At 32.5% G+C, this 15,773-nt stretch overlaps 2 protein-coding genes and 1 long non-coding RNA gene across 3 annotated transcripts; all 3 read left to right on the top strand.

The window, feature by feature from the left end:
* The first annotated feature begins 7,201 nt into the window (after positions 1–7,201).
* LOC133799693 (putative ubiquitin carboxyl-terminal hydrolase 11) lies at positions 7,202–9,152 on the top strand. Its single transcript, XM_062237693.1, has 3 exons — positions 7,202–7,363; positions 8,244–8,579; positions 8,692–9,152. Exons 1-3 carry the CDS (start codon positions 7,202–7,204, stop codon positions 8,848–8,850), a joined length of 657 nt encoding a protein of 218 aa, XP_062093677.1. The 3' UTR covers positions 8,851–9,152.
* LOC133799692 (receptor-like protein 19) lies at positions 8,941–12,102 on the top strand. Its single transcript, XM_062237691.1, has 9 exons — positions 8,941–8,962; positions 10,019–10,095; positions 10,750–10,775; positions 10,893–10,901; positions 11,015–11,074; positions 11,179–11,250; positions 11,348–11,419; positions 11,829–11,910; positions 12,034–12,102. Exons 1-9 carry the CDS (start codon positions 8,941–8,943, stop codon positions 12,100–12,102), a joined length of 489 nt encoding a protein of 162 aa, XP_062093675.1.
* A 2,314-nt stretch (positions 12,103–14,416) lies between these two features.
* Positions 14,417–15,517, top strand: LOC133801033 (uncharacterized). The gene is made up of 3 exons (XR_009876711.1): positions 14,417–14,591; positions 14,900–14,965; positions 15,287–15,517. It is a non-coding gene; the product is annotated as an uncharacterized LOC133801033 (long non-coding RNA).
* The last annotated feature ends 256 nt before the right edge of the window (positions 15,518–15,773 follow it).

Below are 15,773 nucleotides of genomic sequence, written 5' to 3'. Positions count from 1 at the left end.
TTTTTATTGTTTCTTTGTTAAATTTGAAATTTCGTTTTTAGTAATTACCAAATTAATTAAACCATGTGAATTAATTAAAGTGCGGAATGGTAATTAACTATTTACACAGATTACAGTTCTGTCGGGACAGAATCCAAACTTGTCACGACAGAAACTGAACACAATAAAAACACAGTGCAAAACAATAAAAAACACAACGAATTTTTACAAGGTTCAGAAACCCTTTCGGATAACCTACTCCTTGGGGCCACACCCAGAGAATAAAACCAATTAATAAAGAATCACAAGTACAAAAACATTGACTTAAACAAAACAAGACTCCCTCTTGAGATTTGCCGCAACTTGTTGTACTTCTCTTCACTAATCTGATCTTGATTGAAAAGCTCAACCACTTGAACTCCCTTCAATGGCCAGCGAGTGCTTGCATCCTCCCGACGCAAGGCTTGTAAAAATCTTCTCCCGAAGACTATAAACGTTGTGTTCGAATTACAATGTGTATTCACTCATGAACATGGTATAAACTCAACACTAAAAACTAAACACACATATTACTACAAGATCACGTGAATACTCATGATCCTGAATACAAAGAGGAACTCTATCAAATATTACAATAATGCTCACGAATAATGCACCAAAGAGTTCACTTTTCTCACTGCCTTTAGAGCCCTATTTATAGAGTCTTTTTCGTGCTCACAAAGGCAGAGAAAGAATTCTTCTAATAAAGGCAAGAATCACAGAAGTTATTCTTGATTGTCGAAGAGTTGCCTTATTTAGAAGATGCTGATCCGACAGATGCGATATCGGTGGGGAAAACTCAGACCTGTGACGGATCAAAACAAGCTCAAAAAGGAAACAATAGTTAATGACATTAAGAACCAGTTTCCTGATTGCAATCCTTGAGATGCACGAAAATATATCAGCAAATAATCCAAAAACAACTTTGGGTAAGTACCGAATATTTGCAATATACTTTGTTTCCTTTATAAACAAAATGAGACAATATATGCTAAATAAGGAAGCAAATTATTGACCAAAATTCACACAAAAGGAAAGTGGATTTCCGAAATTTGAAATAAAGGAAACCAAACAATTCCGAAAATTATAATAAAGGAAAACAAATATTTCCAAAAATTATAATAAATGGAAAAGAATTATTTCCGAAAATTATAATAAAAGGAAACAATTAAATCAACCAATTTATCTTTTAAGAAAAAAGATATTTCTATAAAAATGCCAATTATAGGATTAACAATCTCCCCCTTTGGCAATTTTATAGACAAGGAATATCTATTTTTAAAAGATTCCTGCAAAACACAAGTAAGTGCTTAAAATCACAAGAGTCACAAAATGACTCCCCCTGCGAAAGATAACCAAAGCACAAGATATAACAGTTAACAAAAACCAATAAGAAACAGTAGGTCAACGTACCAAAAAATAGAGAGAAAAAATAGAGTTACTCTCTCTCCCCCTCATTGTCTAAGAAAAATGCCAAAGAACAAAGAAAACGAAACCAAAATGAAAGACACATCGAGTGGTCTTTTACATTTATCAAAAGTAAAAAGGAACGATAACCGTCATGGAGCAGGAGAGGTGGATGCATTGAGAATGGCCAATGAGGCAAGAATTTGGCGCTGAGTATCCGCCATTAGAGTGAACCGGTCAGAAAGATGTGTAAGACCTGTCTGGACAGAAGCGAGAGCAGTCGGGACAGCAGGGGTGTTAGGCTCCTTGGTCTTCATGGCTGCTAGAATAAAAACAAATGGAGACACACAAAGAACAAAAACCCTAAACACTTTGGTTATACGTGAGAGAGACAAACAGGAAAAACACTGATTATAAAACAACCAAAGTGAATCCGAATAGAGTATTCGGTGCACAAATGAGGCAAGTTCAAAAATGGGTAACCAAAAATGGGTAACCGAATTTTAGTGATAAATGCCAAAATATCTCCCTTTTTTTTTAAAACAAATTCTTTCACACCTCAAAATTTGAAACTTTTTAAATAACTTTAGAATATGTTGAGATAAAACAAGTAAATTGCAACAATTTTTTTTTTTTCAGACCTTTTTTTTTAAGTACATGGTACAAACAGATTTTATTTTTCAAATTTTTTATTTTATTTTATTTTATTACAAAATTGCCTAAAATAGAGTGTAAATTTCCATACCATATGTGTCTATTTAAATGCCAAGTCCTATTCAGAAGAAACAAGATAACCATATTTTTCACAAATTAGATAAATGAGTTATAATTCAAATACTAAGAGACCATAATTCAAAAAACATACCAATCACAAAACATATTTGAGTCAATTCATTATATGTATGAATCTTACAACCATCTTACACAGTCTAGAACAAGCATGTGTGTGTATATGTGTAAGCAATTTGGCATTTCTTTTTGGCCTTTTAAAGCTAGGGTCATTGCCCATATTTGGTGATTTTTAGCCTTTTTCCAATTGTAACCATAATGGAGGCTATAACTCTTATACTGATGGTAGCCCTTTACGCTGGTAGAGTATCCTCCAATATAATTGCTAATTACCTGGTACCAACTTACTCAGTGTCGGCTTTCACACATCAGTATAGGTAGCTCTTTTCCAAAATGGAGCCTGAAAAAGAAACTGGATCAGGAATGCTCATACAATGATAATGATTTGATCAAATATAAATTGGATGATCTATAATTTTTCAAATATGGTTTTTTATTCCAACAAAGTATAGGACTTATAACGATCATTCTCTAAAATACAAAAAATATGCTCATCAAATTTCTTCCAATCAGGACAAGAGATTTACAAAAACACATATGCAAGGCAAGATAATCAATTTATTGGCAATTTAATATAAAACAAACCCCCAAGGATTTCCTGAGCGAATCAAATTTGACCGTGTCTAAGGCTTTAGTAAAGATATCTGCAATTTGTTTGTTAGTCTCAACATATTCTAAAATCAATGTTTTGTTTTCAACAAGTTCCCTAATAAAATGATGACGAATGTCAATATGTTTGGTGCGAGAGTGCTGAACAGGTTTTTTGGAGATATTAATAGCACTTGTATTATCACATAAAATGGTTAAAGTTTTAACATCAAACCCATAGTCTGCCAACATTTGTTTCATCCACAAAAGTTGAGTACAACAGCTTCCAGCAGCAATGTACTCAGCTTCGGCTGTTGACAAGGAGATGGAGTTTTGTTTTTTACTATGCCAGGAGACCAAATTGTTTCCTAAGTAAAAACAACCACCACTTGTACTTTTGCGATCATCAGTTTTTCCTGCCCAATCTGCATCACTATAACACACAAGGTTAGAATTTGTTTCTTTGGAGTACCAAATGCCTAAATCAAGAGTACTATTGATGTAACAAATAATTCTTTTTACAGCAATCACATGAGACTCCATGGGGTTCCCTTGGAAGCGAGCACACACTCCAACATTGAAACATTTTTCATGGGAAATTTTCAAATGTTTTCCCAATCGATATGGTTCACATTTACCTAAATTAGGTAAATCATGAACATGACTCACACTTCCAATTTTTCTCAAATTTTCAAACACCACATGACCATGTTTTTCATGACACAAATTAGTATCACTCCTTGTGTTTGTGTGACAGCTGCGTGATTGAGATAATGTGTAACAATTGTCAACAGATTTATATCCCTTCAAAACACAATTTCCATTTTGGTCAAGCACAAAACAATTATCATGAGAAAAATTTACAAACAAGTTTTGGTCACAAATTTGACTTATACTAATTAGATTAGTTTTAAGTCCATCAACCAAAAGAACATTTTGTAACTTTGGTAGTCCTTCAGAATTTAGAGTGCCACTACCAAGTACCTTACAAGATTTACCATCTCCAAATGTGACTTCCCCATTTTTCAAAGTCTTGAAGTTAGTGAGTATGCTTTTGTTACCTATCATATGCCTTGAACAACCACTATCAAAAAACCAAGAGTTAGAAGCACATGTTCTAAGACAAGTAAAGGCAGCAAGACATTTGAATTTATTTTTCTTCTCCCAAACTTTCTTAGGTGGAAACCTTTTCTTCAAGGGCATTTGTCTCAAATTACAACGATGATTAATGTAATTTTTGTGAAGAAAATTCATCAAGGTAAAACATTTAGGTCGAATATTACCTTTCATTCCACAGAAATTGCAAATTGGAATAAAATGACTAGTTTTTTTATTCTCGAAATTTCTGGTCTGATTCTCATGTGATGTGACAGATTGAGAAGATGATGCCACATGAGTTTGAGTTGTTCATGCAAAAGGGTCAGTTGTCGAAACAATAGGAAGATTTCCAGAAATATAAATTGTTTTTCCTTTAGGTTTAGATCCATTTGATCCTAACCTAGAAAAATCACAAGCTTTTTGACCTGCAAGCAGAAAATCATCCAAAACCATAGATCTATGATTAAGAAATTTGACACCTTTCACAATTTTATCAACTTCATTAGACAAACGATTGATTTTAGAATCTTTAGCAAAACCCTCAATTTCATATTTTTTTACAAGAGAGTCAAGTTCTTCATTTCTTTAATTGAGAACTTTGTTATTGTTTTCCATCAAACGATTATCTGAACATACTTTCAACCATTGATCATACATGTTTTTGTATGATTCCTTCAAGGAATCCTCATCCAAATTGGATTCATTTGAATCACCATGGGAACCCTCATCTATTGAAATAGTATTATTTAAACAAACAAAGTTCTCATTCACTACCACAGAAGGAGGTAAGCAAGAAAAAACAGAAGTTAAGGCAAGGTTATAATTTTCTTCCTCATCACTACTTTCAGATTCCTTGTCACTCCAAGTGGCTGCCAAGACCTTCTTATTTTTCTTTAAGGTATTGGCACATTCAGCATGAATATGTCCAAAACCTTCGCACTCCCTGCATTGAATACCTTTTTTATTAGTAGATTCAAAAGGTTTTGAAAAATTATTACCTTTGGAGGATTTAGGCATGTTTTTCTTGTTACAAATCTTTTTCATAAACTTCTTAAAATTTTTCGATAACAAGATCATTTCATCATCATCTTCCTCATCTGAGCATTCCATTTTCTCTTTGGAAGATTTCAAGGCAATCAATTTTTCCTTCACAGCAATTGGTTTCTCTTAGCGAATATTTTGATTAAGTTCAAAAGTTCGAAGAGATCCCATCAATTCCTCAACTTTCAAGGTGTCAAGGTTCTTTACTTCCTCAATTGCTGTGATCTTGGATTGAAACCTGTCAGGAAGAGATCTAACAATTTTCCTAACCAAAACAGAGTCAGACAACTTTTCTCCTAAAGCAAAATATTCATTAGCAATGTCAGACAATTCTTCATAAAACTCAGTGAGGGTTTCGTTTTCAGACATGCGAAGGTTTTCAAATCTTGTGGTCAACATTACAAGCCTAGATCGCTTAACATCAGTGGTTCCTTCAAATTGAGTTTGAAGGATTTCCCAAGCATCTTTGGCAGACTCACAAGATGAAATCAATTTTATATAACTCTCACCAACACCATTAAAAATTGCATGTAAAGCTTTATTATTATAAATTGACAATTTATCTTCTTCATTAGACCATTCAAGTTCAGATTTCACCTGTGTCTTACCGGATTTCAAATCTGTCTCGAGAGGTGGTGTCCAACCGGTCAATATTGATCTCCAAGCCCTTTCATCAAGGGATTTGATAAAAGCTTTCATCCTTACTTTCCAGTATGGATAGTTTGTATCATTCAGTAATGGAGGGCGAGTGATAGATCCTCCTTCTACAAAGATAGACATTGCAAGAACAAGAACAACAAACGGAATAAACCAAGATCACACTCAGAAATGAGTGACCCGCTCTGATACCAATTGAAATTCCGTTTTTAGTAATTACAAAATTAATTAAACCATGTGAATTAATTAAAGTGCGGAATGGTAATTAACTGTTTACACAGATTACAGTTCTATCGGGACAGAATCCAAACTTGTCACGACAGAAACTGAACACAATAAAAAGACAGTGCAAAACAATAAAGAACACAACGAATTTTTACAAGGTTCATAAACTCTTTCAGATAACCTACTCCTTGGGGCCACGCCCAGAGAATAAAACCAATTAATAAAGAATCACAAGTACAAAAACATTGACTTAAACAAAACAAGACTCCCTCTTGAGATTTGCCGCAACTTGTTGTACTTCTCTTCACTAATCTGATCTTGATTGAAACGCTCAACCACTTGAACTCCCTTCAATGGCCAGTGAGTTCTTGCATCCTCCCGACGCAAGGCTTGTAAAAATCTTCTCGCGAAGACTATAAACGTTGTGTTCGAATTACAATGTGTATTCACTCATGAACATGGTATAAACTCAACACTAAAAACTAATCACACATATTACTACAAGATCACGTGAATACTTATGATCCTGAATACAAAGAGGAACTCTCTCAAATATTACAATAAAGCTCACGAATAATGCACCAAAGAGTTCACTTTTCTCACTGCCTTTAGAGCCCTATTTATAGAGTCTTTTTCGTGCTCACAAAGGCAGGGAAAGAATTCTTCTAATAAAGGCAAGAATCATAGAAGTTATTCTTGATTGTCGAAGAGTTTCCTTATTTAGAAGATGCTGATCCGACAGATGTGATATCGGTGGGGACAGCTCAGACCTGTGACGGATCAAAACAAGCTCAAAAAGGAAACAATAATTAATGACATTAAGAACCAGTTTCCTGATTACAATCCTTGAGCTGCACGAAAATATATCAGCAAATAATCCAAAAACAACTTTGGGTAAGTACCGAATATTTGCAATATACTTTGTTTCCTTTATAAACAAAATGAGACAATATATGCTAAATAAGGAAGCACATTATTGACCAAAATTCACACAAAAGGAAAGTGGATTTCTGAAATTTGAAATAAAGGAAACCAAACAATTCCGGAAATTATAATAAAGGAAAACAAATATTTCTGAAAATTATAATAAAAGGAAAAGAATTATTTCCGAAAATTATAATAAAAGGAAACAATTAAATCAACCAATTTATCTTTTAAGAAAAAGATATTTCTATAAAAATGCCAATTATAGGATTAAAAAAATTGCAGTTAGCTAATTTTCTTTTAAGTTGCTGGTATTCAATTCATGTTGTATCTGGAGACATGGTTAAGCAAGCACACGCTTGGACTAACATATCTGCTTATGCTTGTTCAATGAATGAAGGAGTTGAACTATGAGTTGACTCGAAAACTTGAAGCTCAGACTCAGAGATTAGAGTTTTTGACTGCTCGAAGTATGGCTAATGAGAATATCTCTACAAGACAACCTGATTCTCAAGATGTCCGTGAGAACATTCAATATGCCGATGAAGGTGACGAGGTATGTATCTTTTTCATCTTTCTTAATAACTATGGTAAACAAATAGAAGGAAAACTTAAATGGGCATTGTGGAAAAACTGTTTTGATTTTGATATTTTCAATTTAATTGTAAACATGTTTAATTTATTAAGTATGTTTGACAGTGGTTATTGTAAAATTAGTTGCATCAAACTGGTGGATTGTGTAAATGTGCATCTTTCGGTTCGAAAAATGGTTTGATGTTTCCCTTCAAACCATAATTTTGTTGGTTTGTTATGTTAATATTTTTCTTAACAAAGATTTAGTTAACTTGTTATTGTGTTAATAACAACACTAAAATCTAATAGATTAAAAAAAGTATCATGTTTGGTAAGTATTAGAATGCTTTAGGGAGTTTAGTTGATACAAGAGGAATTATCACTTTAAGCATATTTCTTTTGGCACAATAGGTCCAGTTTCGATCTTGAACTAACTCACTCTACTTAATAGGCCGAAGTCTATTTGGTAATTTTTTTTAATAGCCAGTAGCATCTTAAGTTTACATGGACAAATAATAGTCTATAATAAGACTTAATTGCTAGGATCTTAAGTTTACCTTTTTCAGAGTTGTAGGTGTATATTGGATTGGAGTACTAGGAATTTTTAAAAGCGTTATGACATAGGTAAGGAAAGTTTAGCTTTTGAAAATTGACTCAATGATAAGAGTGGCCAGTGTAATTTCCTCTTAATTATGATTCATTTTCTTCTGAATGTAATAAACTTGGGATAAGTTTTTGTAATAAGTTGCTTTATGTGTGTCTTTTTCTTAGAATGAACCTAATTGTGAGAGAGTACATGGAGCTCTTTGTGTTTTTTTATATTGTTTACTTTGACATAATTTAACAAATGGACAAATCTGCAGGACTTGACATTTCTCTTCCTAACATCTAGTAGAGATCCAGGTATTGTTCCTAGAAATACAAGGCCTCTTGAATCAGATGGCCATTCAACTGGATATAGCTCTAATTTATATCAGGGAAATGCTGTAAGTTCGTCATTCTCAGATATTGATGATGGATATGATGTTTACAAGTCAACAAAAGGAGAAAGGGGAGGTTTGGCAGGATTGCAGAATTTGGGAAATACTTGCATTATGAACAGTGCCCTACAATGTTTAGTTCACACGCCTCCTCTTGTTGAGTATTTCTTGCAAGATTACAAAGATGAGATCAATACTGAAAATCCTTTGGGAATGCATGTAGGTTTTAGTTCTTTTTTTTATCTTCTTTCTATTTTTTTTATGGGGATAACTTGAATTTTAAGTAGGTCTGGAGCTTATACAATTTCTAAAGTATATTTTAGTTGTGCAGGGTGGGCTTGCAATCGCCTTTGGTGAGCTGTTGAGGAAATTATGGTCCTCAGGGCGAACTACAATTGCACCACGTGTTTTCAAGGGAAAATTAGCTCGATTTGCTCCCCAGTTCAGTGGCTATAACCAGCATGATTCTCAAGTTAGTATTGTATATTGAATAATAATCGCAAAGCTTTCAATACTAAATACTTCAATGTTTAATGTATTTTTATGTCCTAATGTTTATTTTTGGGAAAAAATTTAGCGCATGAAGTTGGAGAAATCAATCAGTTATTTATGTTTATAGTACTCTGGTTTTGGACTTGTGCTTGCAGATGATACTGGGACTAAGTCTAAGTTTTGCTTTTATTTTTTCTCAGCCTTTTTAAATTGGGCAAATGCTTTTCTTACTAATATTTAGTCACTTCATTGAGCTGATGATCAGGTCTAATCTCACCCTTTCTCTGTCTATATACATGTATATATATTTATATGGTATATGTTCCCCCCCCCCCCCCCCCCCCCTTTTTTTTTTCTTTTTTCTTCTATTATTGTATTTTATAAGATTAGAAATGAGTAGAAATTTTCATGAATTCTATTTCTTTGGGTAATGCCTTTTATTGGTTTCTTTCTGTTCATTATGTACCAGGGTAAATGATTATCAAATGGGCTTTTCTTATTCATTTATACATTTATGTTGTGAATTATTTGGATGTATGTGTTTTAACTTTTTCTTCCTAGGGTTGGGGTGGCCTGAATGGGATTACATTTTTTTAAAATGTTTTCATCTTTGTTTCTTTACTACATCACTATATGTCATGAATCTTTTCATTTTAAACATATTTTTGTTTTGTACTGAAACAGCTAGTTAGCAGAATGATTCATATAAATTTTTGGTTTTCAGCGGCCTGGCACCGATTTTTGGAAAAAGATTTTATGTTGCCCTGTTGATGGAGAGAAAATTTGAATAGTTGGATAATAAATTGATTATGATACTGGGTTTGTCTTTTGTTTCTTCATTTTTTTTTATATAAAAATAATAATAATTTGCTTTCATTTACATTAGTTTGAAGGGCCTATGCAAATTCTTTTATGTCTCAAGACATGTAACATGTTATTAGTTTTGTACTCCAGATTAGATTTGTATTCAAAATAATTTAGCCTTGTAATAATTGCTTTCTTGGATACAGTATGGAAGAGGCAAAAAGAAAATTTATGCTTGTAGCACAATAACTTACACAGGCTTTCAAGCTGGACCTGTGTAGCACTTATTTATTTATTCAAGTGTTGTAGGCTCAGTTGTAAATTGTTGATTGAAGTTTCTGTTTTGGATTTATTTTCTGTAGATGGTGTTGCACCTCGAGCTAAGATGAACCAGCAAAGGTCACGGCGTTTCAAGACTACTAAGGATGCAGCTGAGGAGGTGAGTTTTGTTGTCTTTGAGCTCTGAAAATTGCCTCTGTTATCTATTATGATTGGGGTAGTGGTTTAAGATCCAACACTCGTTAAGAACACAATCAAGGACGTATTACAAGAACAATGAGAGTAGTGTAAACTAGCAAGATGTAAATGGCAATATATGTTTATTTTGGACCTTTCATGGTTTTCGTGTCCTCTTCACAACTTTAAGAATAACATGGTGCATCATATATGCTTGGTTTATTTCATCTGTTGTAGGAATTTGGGCTACAATTTCTTGAGAGGCTCTCTTTCTCCATCAATTGGAAACCTTATTAACATGAAATCCTTGTAAGCTTACCTAAAGTTTGAGCTTGGAATTAACAAGATTAGTATGATATGTTAAAAATATTTCTCTCCACTTGATCATTATTTTTTGGCAATTACTAGGGCCTTAAGCGCAAATGAACTGTCAGGGGACGTACCAAAGGGATTGGGACTACTTACTGACCTATCTTTTTTGTAAGTTATAGGCATTTTTTCATTTTAATGGTAACTATATCGTTTTTTCTCCTTTCTTTATGAATTTTCCATTGCCCATTTCAAGCATATCATTGAAGACTATTTCATAGTTTATGATATTAATGACATTTATTTTTGGAAATAATTTTGTCTATAGGTACTTACCAATGAACAATTTCTCTGGTCAGCTATCGCCGGAACTAGGGAATTTAAACACATTAAAAAACTGTACACTTGTATTATTACGGGTCTTTCGTTTCATTTCTTTTTCTGTTTATGATTGGGTACATTTATTTATAGTCCATACAGGTATCATGAAACCCATTGAGAATTACTATTCAACTTAATGATTGCAGTAGTACATTGGTCCCATCCTGATTCCTTTGTTTTTCATTGTTTATATTTGATAGTAGTCTTTTCAGTTTTGGAGTTAGTGGCGAGATTCTTTCAACATTTGAAAATCTCCGAAGCTTGGAACAATTGTAAACTGTTTCTTTTACCTCTCATGATACAATAGGCATACTATTATATAAGAAATAAAAAAAGTTATAAGTTTTTCTTGTCTAATAACATCTTCAACTTGTAGGTGGGCATCAGATAATGAGTTTACTGGCAAGATTCCATATTTCATAGGAAGTTGGTCAAATCTTACTAACATGTAAGACAAGTTGAATAGATGGGTGTATTTTGATAACATTGCAACATCTATATATGTATATTAACATAAAGTTAGCCACTTGCTTATGTTAATGCAGGGTATTACAAGGAAATTATTTTCAAGGGCCTATACCATCAACATTTGTGAATCTGACTTATTTAGTACAATTGTGAGTAACATGCTCAATACAAATCTATCTACAAATTTTTAAAGCTAATAATCTTAAGTGTGAACTATATACATATGTTGGCGGTTGAGTGATATATCTAATGCAAGTTCTTCCCTTGCATTTGTCGCCAATATGAAGTCTCTAGTGGTGTTCCATTATCAGTGATTCATTTGTGAGAATGGAAATGTTTATAAAATATACAATTTAACTATATAATTAATGTAGTTATGATGTTTGATTGAATGTTTGAATGAAAAAAAAAGCTATAGACATCTATTTATTTGATCTAGTTTTTGTAACCTGTTTCCGATTTTCTTTCTTCATAGGTACTTGGGGCATTGAATTAGCTGCGCAGTTGTAGCTATTAGGTTTTGAAATTTTTTTGTCTCTGATTGTTTTTTTCATAAAGCTTGTCAAGCATGGAGGCTATGCAGAATGTTCTGGAACTCCTAAGTGACATGCTACAGGCAGTAAATCCACTAGACTCTGCGGTATGAGCAATGAATTTTTTTCATCTCTATGATCTATGATATGAGCTACTTGTCCCCTTTTTTTAATCTCTATGAGCTACTTATCCCTGAAACTTAATGTGGTTCTTTTGCCATTCTGTTCAGGCAGTAAAAGATGAAGTGATAGTTGAGCTTGTTAATAGGTGCCGCACCAACAAGAAAAAGCTGATGTAGATGCTCACTTCAACTGGGTTAGTTTCATCTATACAGTCAGGATATTTAATTAAGAATAATTTTCTCATTGTATTTTATATTACTGTTTTCTTGGTGTGCCCTTTTATGCTATGCATCTTTACAAGGATTGATAGTCATGCCAGGTTGTACTGTTATGGTTCATCTTCATTGCTGCCAGATTATTGTTTAGCCGTATCCATACATAGATATATATACATAATTTTAGACCTTATGTTATAAGCTACTGCATTCATTCATATATATTTGGATATAATTGTAGATTTTCTATCTGTTATAAGCTACTGAATCCATACATATGCAGGTTCTGGCTACTGTACATCTCATTACCATGATTTGAAATTTGTGTACCACAAGCATATTGGTGTTATTAAAAGCATTTTTTCTTGTAGCATGCTGTATAAACTTTATTGCATGGTCCTCTCTTGATGATGCCTTGTCTTCTGTTTTTATAAGTATTTTGTCTTTGTAACAAAAGCTATCTTTGAGTTGGTAACAAAAGCTGTCTTTGAGTTGGTATCAACTGAAACATACAAGTGTAAAGATTTAATTACAATGGTAATTAAGTAAGTAACATTCTGAGTGCATAATCAATTGCTGATTTTATGTCTATTACTTTTCAACTTTTTCATGTAGCTCTTTCTTCTTCTTTTTTATTATTATTATTCATCTCTATCTACCCTCAATTAACTAGCTTGCTTAGTTTAATAATCAAAAGTAAACAAAGGCTAGTTGTTTTTTTTCTTATTTACTATTTTTATCATTTAATTCCCCAAAAACAAAGGCAAAAGGAGATTCACTGATTTTGGTATGTGGTGTATAACTTAAAAATAAATTTGATTCGTATCTGTTTGTACATGATCAACTTGTTGCTCATTTGTTCTCGTGTTGATTTTTAGCTTGATAACTTGTGTTTACATGAAACAGCAATTGATGTTCAGTTTTTAAGTTACATAATTATTTTTGCCAAAACTTGAGAAGAGAGCTGGAAATTAGGAGTCAAAAAATCTGAGGTCAAATTTAGGTAAAGTTCTCGAAACTTCTGATTTTTATGAATTTGTTCCCAGAAACTTGGCCTTTGTTTTTGGGGAAATTTCTCATGCATAGTTCAAAGTACCGATCAATAATAAAAGAGTTCTGTGCTTTTCTATGTGAATGCATTGGATAAGGCAACTACAATGAAACTTTTAGAGAGGTAACTATCTACAGGATCCTATGTAAGTTAATCACATTTTTCATAAAAGTATGAAAGCAATAGCTAATTCTTTTCTGTTTTAGTTTAGAGCTGTAATTAACTTCTTTTCTGTTTTAGTTTACGGGATCTTAATATTAAGTTGTAAAGGATAGTCTGGCAGTGTGGGGATTTTTATAGTATTATTTTATATAGTTGTTCAATCTCACTTGATTAGTGATACTGATTTTTATAGTTAGAAATGGCAGTACTTTCTATACCAATTGCCAATTATTTGTTTGAATTCTCCCCTTGTCATTGTATATATAGTCCGAATCCAATAAATCTATAAATTGGACTCACCACTGTTATATGCCCTTACCATTGTTATTTACATGAATTCTAGTTTTACTCCAGTCATTGGTTCATAAACAAGAAATTAATTCCACAAATCTATGTTGACCAGTAGTTTGGTTTAGAGAAAAGTTTTGCATTTAATCAACTAGACTATGTTTTTACTTGTTCTGGTTCATCAACTTGGCTAATGGCATATCCACTAATTAAATATCTATGAGCTGAGTACTCAAGTCTCAGAGCATCTTATTAATTTAAGTATTACTAGTAAATAGTTGTTTAAATCTGATTTCAATTTGGCTGGTGCCTTGTTACTTAATGAAATTCTTTGATGATATTTCTTATGAAGAGTCTAAACATGTGCTCTAACTATCTTTGATAGACAATGCTCTGTTGAGGTTAGGTTTCTTCATTCATGTGTTTGTCTAGTGCAACTTAAGCAGTTTATTCATTTTAGGCTTGTTGTTAAGAAACTTTAACCCAAGGATCCTGCACTAGCAATTAAAATCATTGAAGAGAAACCATTCGTTTGAGCAGCTTTTATTTACATTTTAATTGTAAACATGTTTAATTTATTAAGTATGTTTGACAGTGGTTATTGTAATCCTAGTGATGACTAAGTGATTATAATGCATTTATATAGTAAATACAAGAGGTGCACAAGAAAGCAAGGTAATCATAGTGATGACTTAGCTTCGACTCTGCTGTATGAACTTACTTGTGTCAATATGATCTTCTGCTTTAGTGGCAGCGAAAACATTTGATAACTACTGAATTTAAATTGGATTTTTTTTGTCGATAATAGATACTTGTGACAGACTTTGAATTCTTTAGTTTGGACTATTAGGAACTGGTGTAGTGCTATGAATGTATGGCCTGCCCTTATTGTTGAGACAAGCAATGCTTTCAGGGCTTTATACAGGGCATTCTAACATCATCTGAACAGGTGGGCTTTTTATTTCCCTTGTGCACACTATAATTGATTAATGGAAAGATTGTAGTACTTTTATTACTACAAATTTTATCTATTAAGTGGTAGCTGCTAGATCTGTTATGGTTTTCTATGAATCTGTTAGTCTTACTCTAATTTTTAGCTCATTATAAGTGATGTATTCTCTTTTTCTATTTAACACTTCAATAAAGTTCAGTTCATTCATTCTATATCCTCTCTGATTTTCTCATTCACTTTCATTTCTGAATTTAACAGTTTGTTTTGTGGGAAATTCATATGCTTAGATTTTTCTTTCTTAATAGGCTGATATGACCATGTTAGAAGACGAACTACCAACAAAAAGATGACTTTCATCAGCCCTTGTCAAGGTATAAAGAAGAAAGTCTTCTGTTGTGCTTTAGAATTATGCTGCTGAATGTTTCTTTCATTTTCATTAAGTTTTAGGTATTGATAGAGTACTCTGTTTGGCAGTGGAATTTTTTCTTCGTTCATCTCTTAGCTTATTGTTTTAGGTTGCATGTTTTGTTGCTTCAGTCGTTTTGCATGGTAGTACATCCTTCTATACCCTGCTGTTTCGTCAAGTTTTGGAGTTATTACAAATTTAATTTAAACTTTATATGCTTACAGGTTGAAACTAGCTTAAGTCTTATGTTCTTAATAATAAAAGGACTTTTTTTTACAATGTGCAGGTATATTGAGATGATTTCTTTGGAGCAATTCTTGACAACATTTGTAGTTGAGGCCTTTAGAATGGAAGAATGTATTTCACTAATTTTTGTATACAATTCTTGTTTTGTATTTAGTGATAAAGGAATCTGAATTGGGCATAAATTATGTTGTAATATGATTTCTTAAGCCTAGACTAGTAGACTAAATATTGTAATTACATTTGAGTAATTAATAAAAATCTATTTATGTTACCTTATTTGGCTTCAACTTTCATATTTGTTTTCCTAATTTTGTGTAAGTAAAAAAAGATTATGTTTCTCTAAGCTAATATAACACAAATAATGTGTTATACTAAAGTGTAGTAGAACACAAAAAAAGTGTTATACTAAAGTGTAGTATAACACAAAAAAAGTGTTATATAATCGACTATAAATAACATAATTCAACACTTATCTATATATTAAAATAACACAGAAATTGTGTTATCGTTGACAGTACAATAACACA

The sequence above is a fragment of the Humulus lupulus genome, chromosome 9, assembly GCF_963169125.1.
Source record: "Humulus lupulus chromosome 9, drHumLupu1.1, whole genome shotgun sequence".
Lineage (NCBI taxonomy): Eukaryota > Viridiplantae > Streptophyta > Magnoliopsida > Rosales > Cannabaceae > Humulus > Humulus lupulus.
The sequence above is the reverse complement of the archived record's forward strand: the minus strand, read 5'-3'. Positions and strand labels throughout refer to the sequence as shown.

Coding starts and splice junctions, on each gene's coding strand:
- LOC133799692 (XM_062237691.1), top strand. CDS start 8,941: ATGAAGTTGGAGAAATCAATCA. Junction 11,251..11,347: donor TGGTCAAATCTTACTAACAT/GTAAGACAAGTT, acceptor ATGTTAATGCAG/GGTATTACAAGGAAATTATT. Junction 11,420..11,828: donor CTGACTTATTTAGTACAATT/GTGAGTAACATG, acceptor TTTTTCATAAAG/CTTGTCAAGCATGGAGGCTA.
- LOC133799693 (XM_062237693.1), top strand. CDS start 7,202: ATGAAGGAGTTGAACTATGAGTTGACTCGAAAACTTGAAGCTCAGACT. Junction 7,364..8,243: donor ATGCCGATGAAGGTGACGAG/GTATGTATCTTT, acceptor ACAAATCTGCAG/GACTTGACATTTCTCTTCCT. Junction 8,580..8,691: donor AAAATCCTTTGGGAATGCAT/GTAGGTTTTAGT, acceptor TTAGTTGTGCAG/GGTGGGCTTGCAATCGCCTT.